At 31.5% G+C, this 15656-nt stretch overlaps 1 protein-coding gene and 1 pseudogene across 1 annotated transcript; one reads left to right on the plus strand and one right to left on the minus strand.

The window, feature by feature from the left end:
• Positions 1 to 5177: 5177 nt before the first annotated feature.
• LOC107030294 lies at positions 5178 to 5908 on the plus strand. Its single transcript, XM_015231624.1, has 2 exons — positions 5178 to 5448; positions 5706 to 5908. Exons 1-2 carry the CDS (start codon positions 5178 to 5180, stop codon positions 5906 to 5908), a joined length of 474 nt encoding a protein of 157 aa, XP_015087110.1.
• A 7900-nt stretch (positions 5909 to 13808) lies between these two features.
• LOC114074057 lies at positions 13809 to 14434 on the minus strand (annotated as a pseudogene).
• Between the last annotated feature and the right edge of the window lie 1222 nt (positions 14435 to 15656).

Raw genomic sequence — 15656 nt, forward strand, 5'->3', positions numbered from 1 at the left:
CCCTCAACCTCCCTATCGTAGCAAGCTTAATTCTAAAAACCAAAAAGGGGTTGTTGGGGCAGGAAACTCCAAGCTTTCGGTTGATTAATAGTAAAATAAAAATAGAAAATTTATTTCTTTCATGTAAATATTTAGATTTAAATTAGAATTCTAATTAAAATAGAATATTAATTCTTTCATGTAAATGTTGGGATTTCATATAGAATTCTATTTAAAATAGAAAATTTATTTCTTTCATGTAAATGTCAAGATTTAAGTTAGAATTCTAATTAAAATGGAAAATTAATTATATCATGAAGATGTTGAGATTTAACTTAGAGTTCTAATGTTATGAATACTAGAAATAAAATCAATGAAAAATATAAATGATATCCAAGTGATTCAAGATTTGGGTTCCCGTACCCAAACCTCCGTAATGATACATAAGTCATACGTGAGTAAAATATTCAAGAATAATGTCATCTACTTAGATCAAGAATCAAGGTCTTGGCATATATACAAGATACATAAGTCTTGTAATGTATAATTTTAGGAAACTAAGAATCACTCAACGAACTATAAATGAAGACCCATGGTTTGTATGTATAGACACATAAGTTTAACATACGTTAAAAAATAAGTTAACCTAAGATATACGTAATGAAATGAAGAAATTAACATTCACATAATAAGAGGTGAGTAACTATGAAAAATAAAGGTGCTAATAATGAAGAATGTGGTGACAATCATGATGTGAGGCTAATGTGTATGATGAGAGCAATCTCAAATGAGCCTAAGTAAATGTTACCAATACGTACTCACCAAGGAGAGTGTAAGATAATGAAGAGACCAGTCTATATGAACACTCTAATGAAAATATTGATTTTAAAACACTTAATACTAATGATGAGATGAGAAATCTCTATTGAGCTATGATGTCCTCATACTATACGCCAACTTCCATGATGTATGAGTTGAATGTAATGGAAATTTATACTGAGCACCGATAGGCTAGCTATGAGCGGTGATGCCTTCTTTCGAGAAGGACGGAGGTTCACGTAACTCTCATGAGATGAGACTGTCCGGCTTGCCGGTTATGGGTCTCCATACATCTCCGTGTCTTTGAACCTATATAACCACTATAGGGATCTGGCGTTGTTAAATTCCCATATACGCTAGCATGTTATTGAATCGCTTTGGCCGGTGATTCCACCTTTTTTCGGTGTGGGGGAGAGACTGCATTTCATGATGCTCACATGATCCACGTCGATTAAAGTTAAAGTTCCCAATGAATAAATGAGGCCAGCCTCAAATGAATCATATAAAGAAATGAATGATACCGTAGGTGTTAGGATAGGATAATCAAGAGGTGGGCTAGACTGAAGCAGTGACATTAGGTTATTCCTGATCATTGCAGAGCAAACCCGATGAAAGTCTTAAACTACATCCTAGGTATAGCTAGTGTTCACACTAGCCTATGAATGAACTGAATGAGGTACGTATGAATGAATGAAGCAGACTCTGTGTTTGCTAAAGAAGGCTCCCTAGAAGAGGTCCCATATGTTGAGACCTCATTTTGTAAAGTCTTAAGGTCAAGTCCATGATAATAAGGTCTCAAGGCATATAGATGAATAATATGAAAGAAGCTATGTGTCATATGTTATGTGTTATATGCAGATGTTATATGTTGTGTGCAATTTGATAATTATAATGATGCATGTCACTCTCATGGCATAACTTTCCCAATCTCAATTTGGCAAGTCCACTGACTTGACTTCCGAAAATCATGTTGTTAGGAAAGAGCTATTATTTCTCATGCATGTCCCTGGTGTGTGCTTGCATATACCCATACTTAGTACAAGTGTGTACTAATTCCATACAAACATCTACTTTTAGGTTTAGGCACAGCTGGATGGTAGAGCTACAGGTTCGTTGTTGCAGCTATCTGGACGTCAGCATTCATCCGGAGTTTTGTAGGTCCTCATGCTTTCGAGGATGCTACTGTTTAACATTCTACTATAGTTTTATAGTTGAGCTAGTGGAGCATGTTCCACTAGCGTTTCTTTCCTGTTTTGGTTCAGACTTTGTATTGGTGCTATTTTGGCCGATATATAATTAATACGTAATAAATTATTTATTTTAGTTGCTTATCTCTTATATGTTAGATGGTCGATGATGAACGATTACGAAATATTAAGAATGTTTAGCAACTATAATTAAAGAATCACAAAAATCAAATTTTCCGCTAAAATTAACCTATGTAAAGTAAGAATGACGTAAGTAGGCATGTTTGCGACCTCTGAGAGGTCAACGACGCCGGTCTCGTCTGAGGTCTAGATTCTAGTCGTGACAGATGTGGTGATAGTTAATTCTACATTAACAATATTAGTGGATCGGAGTTTCAAATTCCAACCAGTATTATGGATCATAGTATCACAATCGAACACAACATTATCGATCAGAGTGTCATGTTCCGATACGGAATTATTTATTCGGAGTGTCACTTTTTGACAGATTATTATTTGATTGGAGTGTCACTTTTCAACTTGGAATAATTGGATCGGAGTTTGACGCTTTGACAAGTAACATGAAAATAAAAATATATTGAATTAACTTAATGTACTTTATTTCAAAGAACTCATTTTCCAAATATGTGTTATGTGGAGGCATGAGTCCCAATACGTATGCTTGATATTATGATAGGCATGAGTCCCCATACGTGTGCTTGATATTATAATTGATTGCGCACTTACTTTAGTGTTGTTGTCACTGGTTTATGTTGTTTGTTACTTATCACCTACTAATTGTCATAATTGATTTTATATTACTTTTTATTGTATATTAGTTTTATTGTGGGTTGGCTGACGATATCTATTCATTACATGTTGCTCCGTACTGAGCCCTACTTTTGTTTTCCATTGTTCCCTTTCATGAGCTCCATACTGATCCTTACTAGTGTTTTCCTTTGTTCCCTTTCATGAAGTGCAGCGAATGTACCGGCGACTTTGACATGCCTTCAGCCCTAGCTAGTCGCCAGCATATCGGGTTCCAGGTTGAGATACTCATTAAAGCTTGTGTTAGATTCTCTCGGTCATGATATGATGTCATTAGATTTGGGACATAAACTATTTTATTAATTTATTTTGGTGTCTTTAAACTATTAGACATAGTATTTTGAATATTAGATGTCCTTAATGTGATGAATTTCATGTTTTGGAAATTACATATAGTAGACTTTAATGGATTTGTGTTTCTTACACCAATAAGATTTAAGCTTCCGCATTATGAAATGTATTTCATAAGTTGAATGATAAATATAAGTTCGGGTTGGATTAATTTGTTCTCTCACGTAGGAGTTTAAGTGTGGATTCCACTCATGACTCGTTTTGGGTCGTGACACTAACTAACATTACTCTTAAATAGGGGTGAAGTAAATTCATAACATATCATTAATGGGCTGAAACAAAAAATGAATTGTATAATTTTTTACAGAGATTTTTTGTGCATTTCTGATAGGAGATTTCTTATTTTTATTCTTCTTTATGAACTGGTGAAAACCTTAATTTCTAACCAATTAAATGGATTTGAGACCCATATTATGATTGTCTTGTTGTGGGATCTACTAAAATGAACGCTTCAAGGCCACAATTTATTTGACGGCACAATTAATTATTGGGTTTAAAAAGATGTGAATGAAATTGAAGAGTTGTAACTTTTATAAAGAATTTTGACTTTTCGGAAGAGTTGCTACTGTTCTGAAGAGTTGATACTTGGATGAAAATTTATGACTTTTTCGTAAGTTTGTGACTTTTTTGAAGGGTTGTGCGTTTTCTGATAAGTCACAACAAGAAGTCATTAACACTATCATCCATTCTCTATAAATAGATGGGTTTCACTTATTTTTCAATCACAAAATTTTGAACTTTTTTCTTTTCTATTAAATATAGTATTCTAAGTGAATTTTACTGCCGTTGACTGATTTGCTGACACTATGGTTTTAAGTCTTAATACACCGGTGAGTAACATTAATCTATTATGAGAGAATATATTCCATCAACCATGAGTACTTGAGGGGATAATTTTCTTAAGAAAACATATTGTATTTGGTGGGGTCAATTTTATTTTTGAGAAAATATTTTGTTTATTATTTTTAACTAGTAAAATTACCCGCGCCTCGCGCGAGAACATAATATCAGAGAATTTATAAAATAATATTATAAATTTATCTGTTATTAAAACTAAAACACTATATTATCTCACATACAAGATTATTACGTGGTAATAAACATGCATAATGTAAAGAAAATGAAATTTATTACATCCTATCATTATCCTTACTAACAGAAACATAATTTAATTACTAAATAAATTATACTAAGATCTGTAACATAAGCAATTATCAATGAGACATTCATAAGGAACAAAGTACATGAATATTTAGTTGTGAAGAAGAAGAAGAATAAAAAGAGGAGGAGGAGGAAATTTAGAATTTTTGTTTTTTTAAAGTGAGAGAAAATCCCTTTATTTATAGACAACAAAGGGTACAGTGCACAAATGTTTATTATGCCTTATCTGAAAGGTTACAACTATTTGGAAATGTTGCAACCTTCTTAAAGGTCACAACCTTTCATAAAAATCACATTCTTAATAAAAGTCGCAACTTTTCATAAAAGTCGCAACTTTTCATAAAAGTCGCAACTTTTCATAAAAGTCGCAACTTTTAATGAATGTCGCAACTCGTCATAAAATTCGCAATTCTTCATAAAAGTCACAAATTTTCTCAAAATTCACAAATCTTTATTAAAGTCACAACTCTTCATAAAAGTCACAACTGTTCATAAAAGTCATAATTTTTCATGAAATGAGAAGGCTATTAGAAATANATATATATATATTAAGTTTCTAGTTTTGAAAATATTCTTTTAATTTTGTTGTTTCTTACCAAGTTCTTTAAAAGTATTTTTTTAAGTATCTAGCCTGTATCTTCTTCTGAAGCATAAATTCTTCGGATCAAACATTAAATTTCTTATTTTCCAGGAGAATATGCCCAACTTTTTGCTTTTCTCCTTAAATTATTTTTTTTCTCTAATATCTTATAGCCCAAATTGTTTGCTTTCTACTGTGGGCTTCTGACTTTTGCTAATTTTTATGGTTTCATTCTTCTATTGCAATCAACAGAGTTAGAGATTTCCAGCTAAATGTCTGCCAAGGAGGAGGATGGGGAGATTCGTGCACATGTTGTATATAATGGGAGTACTTGTAGAATCAGTGAAATTGGCTTTGAACATTATCCTCTTTCTGAGTGTGACATTGGCGAAGGCTTACCACACGCTCTTGTAGATTTTCCAAATTCTTGTGAGAAGTTGGGTTGGCAGGCAGAGAAAAGAGTTTCAAGATCAGGCATCTTAAGAGATAGATATTTGTATATTCCGAAGAATTGTAAGGCTCCAAAAGGCGGAAAGAGAATTGGTTTTTAAAGTAAGATTTCGGTTGAAAAGCATCTTCATTCTGCGTATACTGACATGGATATAAACCAATTTTTTTCCTCATTTAGTTGGATGATTCCTTCGAAGAAGTCGCCAATCTTAAAAGGCAGGCTTTTTGGTATATAACATGTAGATATTTATTTGGTAGTTTGCATCAATTAAAAAAAATACTCAACACATCTTTTTATTGACCTGATGCCAAATTTGTTTCTTTTTAATCAAATATTGATTTCGACTCAGATATGATAGAGATGACTACATCTTTAAGGACAGAATTGCAGTCTTTACTGCCTGATTTTCTTATAAGAGCCATTACTTGTAAGGCTGGTAACAAAATTTGTAGAAGTTTATCAAAAGAAAATCCTTTTCCAGCCATGGTTTGTGATATTTGTTGCACTGGACCTATTGTTGGCGACTATGATGGGTACAATTATGTTCGATGAGAAGCAACAATAAATGGATATAAATGTGGACATATTTCCCATCTAGACTGTGTTCTACAAGCTTACATGGCAGGGAAAGATAGAGGAAGCATCAATTTGAATGCACAATGTTTAATGTCGATACTGTGATTCAAGGATGGATTTGGGTCCACATGCTCTGAAGCTTATGAAAACTTGCACATCTGTTTCTTCTCGTGCTTACATTAAAATGATTTTGAATGTTGGTATTTTTTTTGTGTGCCTCACAAAAAAGAAGTGGAAAAGAGTTGTTGCATGATATTGTATCAATCAAGGCAAAGGTATAGCTAATTGATGAATTGTACTTTTTTTCCTTATGATGCTATCTATTTTCCTTTTAAGGTTTATAGTTAGTAGAATGACTAATTTGATTATAATATCAGCTTAGGAAAGGAGTTTGCATTCAAAAAGGAAGGTTGTGTGGATAGCAATGGTTACTTCGCTCCCCTCTCATGATCTTGTTTGTGTTGATCAGTTACTTTGACTTGAATATTTGTACCTGAGCAAGACATTTTAGTATATGCAAATGTTGTTAGCTTTCAATAATTATTGTTTATTTCAGGACATAAATATATAAATTTGTTGATTTTTTAAAGTTAACTACACTACAATTTAGATGATTAGATTAAAGAAACTTATTTTATAAGGTGTAAAGAGATAAAACAATTGATATAAATATTGTTTTACTTGTTCGAATCACCAATGTCAGCCTAATCAAGTCCCTTTCTTTTCCTTAGAGCTTAAATGTTTCCAATTAGATAAATAACCTATTTTGAACTCCTTGACATGAAAGATTACAGTTCACTTGTTGGTAACATCCTCTAGTCCTATAATTTTCTAATCTATCCTTTTTTTTCCCTTTAGTTATATCAATTAAATTCAATGTTTTTACAAGGTTAAATAGTGAAGCTAGGATATGCGTGTTATAGCTTGTTTCCATCATTAGAAAAGTTATTCTTCCTTGATTCTGATAAGGTGTTCTTTCCTTCTAGTAGGTTGCTCATTCGTCTAGATTTTTATTTTTACACGAGTCAATCTCCTCGATTCGGGTACATTCGTTTATCAATCTTCCTTCATTCTTGTAGAGTGTGACTTCCATCTATGATTAGATATGCTTTCTTCACATATTTTGAAGTATCTCTTTTTTTCTTGCATAGATCATTTAATATTAGTGTAATTATAACAACATATAGTTAATAGAGTTAACAATATGTGTTATATCATTCTGCCTTAACCTTTACTACTAAGATTTACTAGAGCGTATCAATATGGCTTCTATATATAGATATTTTTCTTATAGTGCTTGTGATTCTTCTTACTATGCTAGAAGTGAAACCATATGCCAATTTAAACTGATCAATTGTGAGAAATAATTATGTTGAAGGAAAAACTCTTCTTCTTGAATTAGGTTCCTTATACGTTTACTTTACTCGCGCCGTTCATTATAAATTTGCGGCACTAATGCCGGAGTGGGACTTTTTTGTATGTATGTGGGTTAATTACTTAGTTAATTAATAAGTATATTAATTCCTTTTACACAGATGTCTTACCAACTAAGAACTTGTAGGTTGTTCTCACCGCTACTTCTGAATCATTTTTAATGAAGATTCTAGTTAGGGTACTCCTCGTTGTGGCTGATCATTTCTAATTTTGAACTGGTGAGATCATGTTTTTGGATTACCATTATTTGCATGTGATATTTTCAGTCCTTATTTCTTATCAGAGACTTATGATGTATTTCATACTCTTAAGTTGTATTCAATGATCTTTATACTTATGCTACCTGGTTTTTGGATATTCTTTGTTGTTCTTTTCTTTCATGTGTTGCCTGACCACCCTTTTGGAGTCTCGTATAAATGTGTATTATTTTCGGCTTACACATTTTTTCTGATGGGGGGGGGGGTTGGAGTGTCTGCCATCATAACCTCGACTTGTGGATAATGAAACAATGTGTGTCAATATGACAAGGTACGTATTTAAAGTGACTCGAACACTCTTATCTCCAATACCACCATTCATTATTCCTTGAGAAGAATACGAAAACTCCATTAAACTATAGGTCTTTTTTAGTTCTCATATCTAACTATATCTCACTTTCATTAGGATGCAAATAACGTCAATAAAATACGAAATATTAAATGTTGAATAACTGCACGTAGATGTGTTCATGGGTCGGTTATTAATAAAAAAACAAAATAAATCTAAATTAATCTATTTTAAAATTAGTAAAACAAAGCAAAATTTATATTTATCAACCTTCGTGTTCACAGTTCCACGAAGGCAGTGACCACCAAACTCGAAAAGGGCTACCTCAGAAAAAAATTCCTACTTGTGGTAGAGTGAATACTACCTACTATGGATTCTTCGAGGCTCTCCCACATTAATAGCTAGCTTTTGCACTATGGAAGAATGAATATTTAGAGTCCCCATAATTTGTATAAGAAAGTTATTGCTGGTCTTAGGAAATGGATAACTTTTGAGTGGAGTTAGGTGCAAATGTTCATTATGTTCTTAGTATATTAAAATGTAACATGGAAGCAGAATCTATCGATTGCTATTTATAAACAGTTGATCTAGAGTTGGAAAATGGTTTCAACAGGACTTATAGGGAAATTATAGTACGGGAGAACGAGATTCATAATATAAATTTTGAGATAAATAGTAGAATGTATACTAAGATTCAAATATATGATACAACATATTTTGTATTCCATTTGCCTCTACACTTGTATCTTCCCTTACGTCAAAAGGGGATTTATCAATAAACATATAACTAGAAGATTATGTTTGCCTTAATAACACACTATAATTTTCTGACGAATGGGATCAAATAACCAAAATTGTAAATACCTAATTCCACCACTTAACAATAGTGCTAACTACTGCTAACAACATATTCTAAATTAAATTATCCTATGTAAATAGTACTTAATAAGTTTAATAAAATATATAGGCTTAGTTGATTGTTTTCTTATAAAATTAGGGTGGAATTAAATTCAATAATAGTTGGTAACTACTAACTATAACGACCCATTTAGTCGTTTTGAGTACAAAGCTTTTTATTCTTATAAAATATGTATTTTGGACTATACATAACTACATTTTGGAATTTATTGGGGTAGTTTTTATAACTTTTTTAGTTGGTGGTTAAAGAAAAATTGTAAACTTAATAATTGGTTACTTTCCCACTTTTATAATTTGTCTTACATAATAATTAGGGAGTAAATATTCTGTAGAAAAAATAAGGGTTTGAGAAAAGAGAGCGGCTACATCCAAATCAATCGTGGGTCGTTTTGTTGGTACATTTCTTTGTAAATTACAATCTAATTTTTGAAAAAATATTGTACTACTATAGTGTCGAATATATGGAATGGATGTAATTTTTAGTTGGTTCTTGGTCGTTATAGTTATATTAGGAAGGGAAATTTTGCAATGTTGAAATTGAAATTTGGAATTTTGAACTTTTGCACTATGTTCCTTGACAATTTGAGAGGGAAAATGTTAGGCCATTCTTGGCTAACGACGGATAAAGTTTGAGGTTATTGGTTAGGTTAGCATGACGTATTATATAGATATATGTTGTTGGCTAGAGAATGATTAGAAATTGTTTAAATTTTATTTCTTAAAAGTTTAAGGACATAGTATGATTCTCTGTTGTGAAGATTGATTATTCGGAACAAAATTGTGAGTAGATAATAATTTCATAACAATGATTAATTGAGGGTTATGGGAAATTATTAATTACTATGTAGAGTATAGATTTGATCTTGCTTCTGCAATTTTAACTACCGGTAGATTGAAGTTAATGAGTTCTTACTTAGTTTCGATGTAATAGACTTTTGTTATGGTGCTATGGTTTGATAACATTTTTTATATATTAGTATAGGTAATTAAATTTTAGGTGTATAAATGTATTATATAAAAATAATTAGATTAAGTGATTGAGTAACTCTAGACTTGTAAACTTGATACATTAGTTGGTATAATATTTTAGGAATTTGGTTATAGTAAGTAATATGAGTGTCTATGGATGGGTTTGTTTATATCACTCAATGTTTATCAAGATCTATTAAGAGTCTATCTATCAACTAAAATAAACCATCATCTACCTGCATCAAAGAGCTGAAGTCAAGCGAACTAGTTCCCCGTGCATTTCCTTTTCTCAATGACTTAGAATTTTCCACCGTATCAACTATGCATAATATATGAGTAAATAAATTCGTACATACTCATATTACTATAACCAAATTCCAAAAAAACTTACCAACTAATATATCAAGTTTAGTATTTCTCAAATAGCAAGTCTATAGGTACTCAATAACTTAATCTAATTATTTTTTTATAATACATTAATATACCTAAAATTTAATTACCTATACTAATACATAAAAAATTCTATCAAAACCTAGCATAATAAGAAAAATCTATTACGTCGAAAATAACAAAGAACTCATTAACCACCCGTAAGTAAAATTGCATAAGCAAGATTGACTCTCTACTCTACATAGTAATTAATAATATCCGATAACCCTCAATTAATCATCGTTATGAAATTATTATCTACTCACAATTTGTTCCCATAATAATCAATCTTCACAACAGAGAATCTTACTATGTCCTTAAGCTTTTAAGAAACAAAATTTAAACAATTTCTAATCATTCTCTAGCCAACAACATATATCTATATAGTAAGTCATGCTTACCTTAACAAAAATCTCAAAAATTATCCGTCGTTAGCCAATAATGGCCTAACATTTTCCCTCTCAAATTGTCAAAGAACGTATTTCGAAAGTACCAAATTCCAAATTTTAATTTCAATAGTGCAAAATTTCCCTTCCTAATTTAATTATAACTACCAAGAACTAGCTAAAGAAAACATCAATTCCATCCATTCGACGCTATAGTAGTACAATATTTGTTCCAAAATTAGATTGTAATTTACAAGGAAATGTACCAGTAGAAAGACCCACAATTGATTTTGATGTAGCTTCTCTTTTTTCTTAAACCCTTATATTTTTCTATAGAATATTTACTCCCTAATTATTATATAATACAAATTATAAAAGTATGAAAGTAACCCACTATTAAGTTTACATTTATTTTCCTTACCCACCAACTAAAAAAATTATAAAAACTACCCACATTAAATTAACAAATGTAGTTATGAATAGTCCAAAATACTCATTTAGAGTCTATCAAAAAGTATTTTATAAGAATAAAAATCTCTATTACTCAAAACGACTAAATGGGTCGTTACAGTTAGTAGTTAGCACTATTAATTAATTTACTTCCACCCTAATTTTAGAAGAAAATAATCAACTTAGGCTATATATTTTATTAAACCTATTAAGTAATATTTACATAAGACAATTCCAGTTAGAATAGGTTGTTAGCAGTAGTTAGCACTATTTTTAAGTGGTGGAATTAGGTATTGACAATATTGTTAATTTGATCCCTTTCATTAAATAATTATAGTGTGTTATTAAGGAAAACATAATCTTCCTAGTTATATTTAAATTGTTAAATCCCCTTTGACGTAAGGGAAGACACAAGTGTAGAGGCAAATGGGGTTCAAAATATGTTTTATCATATATTTGAATCTTAGGTATACAATCTATTATTTATCTCAAAATTTATATTTTGAATATCCTTTCGCCCGCACTATATTTCACTAAGAGTCCAGTTTAAACCATTTGCCAACTCTAGATTAACTATTTATAAATAGCAATCGATACATTATTCTTCCATGTTACATTTTAATATACAAAGAAATCAATGTACATTTGCACCTAACTCCACTCAAAAGTTATCCATTTCCTAAGACCAATAATAACTTTCTTCTACAAATTATGGGGACTCTAAATATTAATTCTTCCCTACTGCAAAAGCTATCTATTATTGTGGGAGAGTATCGAAGGCTCCACAATAGGTATTATTCACTCTACCACAAGTAGGCAACTTTTTCTAAGGTAGTCCTTTTTCGAGTTGGTTGATTAGTGCCTTCGTAGAACTGTGAACACGAAGGGTGATGGACATGAATTTGGTTTGGTTTATTAATGTTAAAATCGATTAATTTGGTGTTATTTTTTAAATTAATAAGCGACCCATGAACACCTCTACGTGCGGTTATTCAACATTTAATATTTTGTATTTTATTGACGCTATTTACATCCTAATAAAAGTGACATATAGTTAGGTATGAGAATTTAAAAAAAACTATAGTTTAATCGAGTTTTCGTATTTGTTCTTCTTTAAATAAACAATACAAGATTTACTCTTCTCAAGGAATAATGAAAGGTGATATTGGAGATAAGGAGTATTCGAGTCTCTCTAAATATATCACCTATCATTTTACGCATATTGTTTCATGATCCAAAAGTCGAGGTTATGATGGCAGATACTCCAACCACGCCACCCCCCCTCCCCCGCCCAAAAAAAAATGTGTAAGCTGAAAATAATACACATATATACGAGACTCCAAAAGGGTGGTCAGGCCAAAAATGAAAGAAAATAACAACAAAGAATATCAAAAAAACAGGTAGCATAAGTATAAAGATCATCTAATACAACTGTAGAGTATGAAACACATCATAAATCTTTGAAAAGAAATAAGGACTTGAAATATCGCATGCAACTAATGGTAATTCAAAAACATGATCTCACCACCACTCGAAAATATCATTAAACTAGAAATGATCAGCCACCGCGAGAAATACCCTAACTAGAATATGCATTAAAAATATTCAGAAGTAGCGGTGAGAACAAGCTACAAGTTCTTAGTTGGTAAGCCAGATGAGTAAAAGTAATTATTCTACTTATTAATTAACAAAGGAATTCTTCCACATGCATACAAAAAAGTCCCACTCCTGCATTAGTGCCGCAAATTTATATAATGAACGGCGCGAGTAAAGTAAATGCGTAAGGAACTTAATTCAAGAGGAAGAGTTATGCCTACAACAAAGTTATTTCTCACTACTGATCAGTTTAAACTGGCATATGGTTTCAGTTCAAGGTCTAGTAAGAAGAATCACAAGCACAATAACAACAATAAATTGTTATGAAAGCCCATGATACGCTCCAGTAAATCTTAGTAGTATAGATTAAGGCATAATGATAAAACACATATTGTTAGCTCTATTAACTATATGTTGTACTTATGACACTAATACTAAATGATCTGTGCAAGAAAAAAAGAGATACATACAAAATCCTTGAAAACAAAGTATATCTAAACATGGATGGAAGTCACACACTACCAGAATGAAGGAAGATTGATGAACGAATGTACTAGAATCGAGGAGATTGAATGTCGTAAAAATTAAATCAAGACGAGCGACCAACCTACTATAAGGAAAGCACACCCTATCAGAATCAACGAAGAATGACTTTTACAATGATGGAAACAAGCTAGCACACGCTTAACCTAGCTTCTCTATTTAATCTTGTAAAATCATTGAATTTAATAGATCTAATTAGTGAAAAGAAAATAAAATGATAGATTAGAAAATTATACGAGTAGAGAATGTTTCCAGCAAGTGAACTGTAATCTTTCCTGTCAAGGTGTTCAATATAGGCTATTTATCTAATTAGAAACATTTAAGCTCTAAGGAAAACAAGGGGACTCGATTAGGCTGACATTGGTGATTCGAAAAAGGAAAACAATATTTGTATCAATTGTGTCTTTTATATCTTTACACCTTAGATTATAATATTTTTTAATATAATCGTCTAAACTGTAGGGTAGTTAACTTCAAAAAATCAACAAATGTATATATTTATGTGCTGAAATAAACAAAAATTATAGAAAGAGAACAACATTTGCAAATACTGAAATGTCTTGCTTAGATACAAATATTCAAGTCAAAGTAACTGATTAACACAATCAAGATGATGAGAGGGGAGAGAAGTTACCGGTGCTATCCACACAACCTTCCTTTTTGAATGCATCCTGAATGCAAACTCCTTTCGTAAGCTGATATTATTATCAAATTAGCCATTCTGGTAACTGTAAACCTCAAAAGGAAAACGTATAGCATCATAAGGAAAAAAAAGTACAATTCACCAATTAGTTATACCTACGCATTGATTGATTCAATATGATGCAACAACTCTTTTCCACTCCTTTTTTATGAGCCAAGCAAAATAAAAATGCAAACATTCAAAATCAATTCAATGTCAGCAAGAGATTAAATAGGTGTGCAGGTGTTTATAAGCTTCAAAGCATGTGTTTATAAGCTTCAAAGCATGTGGAACCAAATTCATCCTTGAATCACAGTATCGACATAAATAATGTGCATCCAAATTGATGCTTCCTAGAACGTTCCGAGCCATATAAGCTCGTAGAGGACAGTCTAGATGGGAAACATGTGCACATATGTATCCATCTATTATTGCTTCACATCGAACATAATTGTACCCATCATAGTCCGAACCTATCGTTTTGAATCAAAGGATACAACAACAACCTCGGTAAAAACAAGGTTCGCTGCAACAAATATCACAAACCATGGCCCGAAAACGATTTTCTTTTGATAAACTGCTACAAATTTCATTACCAGCCTTACAAGTTATGGCTCTTATAGGAAAATTAGACACTAAAGACTGCAATTTGTCCCTAAAGATGTAGTCATCTCTATCATATTTGAGTCAAAATCAATATTTGATTAAAACGAAAACAAATTTTGCAGAAGGTCAATAAAAAGAAATGTTAGTTTTTTTTTAATTGACGCAAACAACAGAATAAATATCTACATGCTATAAACAAAAAAAACTAACCTTTTGAGCTTGCGACTTTTCCGAAGGAATCATCAAACAAAATAAGTCAAAAAATTGGTTTATATCCATGTAAAAATAATAAGACTATAGATACTTTTCAAATGAAATCTTACATCGAAAATCATTTTTCTGTCCACATTTTGGAGCCTTAAAATGCTTCGGAAGATACAAATATCTATCTCTAAAGGTGCCTGAACTTGAAACTCTTTTCCCTGCCCGCCAACCCCACTTATCACCAGCATTTGGAAAATCTACAGGAGCATATGGTAATCCTTTGCTAGAGTAAAACTCAGAAACATGATAAAGTTCAAGCCCAATTTCATTGATTTCTAGAAGCACTCCCATTATATAAAACATGTGCACGACTCTCCCAAACCTCCTCCTTGGTAGATATTTAGTTTGAAATCTCTAACTATGTCGATTCCAATAGAAGAATGAAACCATAAAAATAAGGAAACTTCAGAAGTCCACTGTAGAAAGCAAACAATTTTGGCTATACAATATTGGAGAAAAAAAATAGCTAAAGGAGAAAAGCAAGAAGTTGGGCATATTCTCCAGGAAACAATATAGCTAATGTTTGATCCAAAGAAGTTATTCATCAAATGAAGATAAATGTTAGATCTTTCGGCATGAGCTACAAAAATACTATCCTCCCAAGGAAACATCAAAGTTGATCAGTAGAATGTTTGTGTATAATGCAGCATGCCTGATATAGACACCTAAACTTCAAAGCTACCTTTGGTATAAAAATATCACTAAGATACTTAAAAAAAAACTTTTGAAGAACTTTGTAATAAACACTTAAATATAAAGAATATTTTCAAAACTACAAACATAAAACAAATAAAGAGAATAGAATCTGAAACAAATTAAAAATAATAAACAAAGTATTTTCTCAAAAAAAAAAAATGACCCCACTGAATGCAAAATGTTTTCTTAAGAACTAAAGAAGGGG

The sequence above is a fragment of the Solanum pennellii genome, chromosome 9, assembly GCF_001406875.1.
Source record: "Solanum pennellii chromosome 9, SPENNV200".
In the NCBI taxonomy this organism is placed as follows: Eukaryota; Viridiplantae; Streptophyta; class Magnoliopsida; order Solanales; family Solanaceae; genus Solanum; species Solanum pennellii.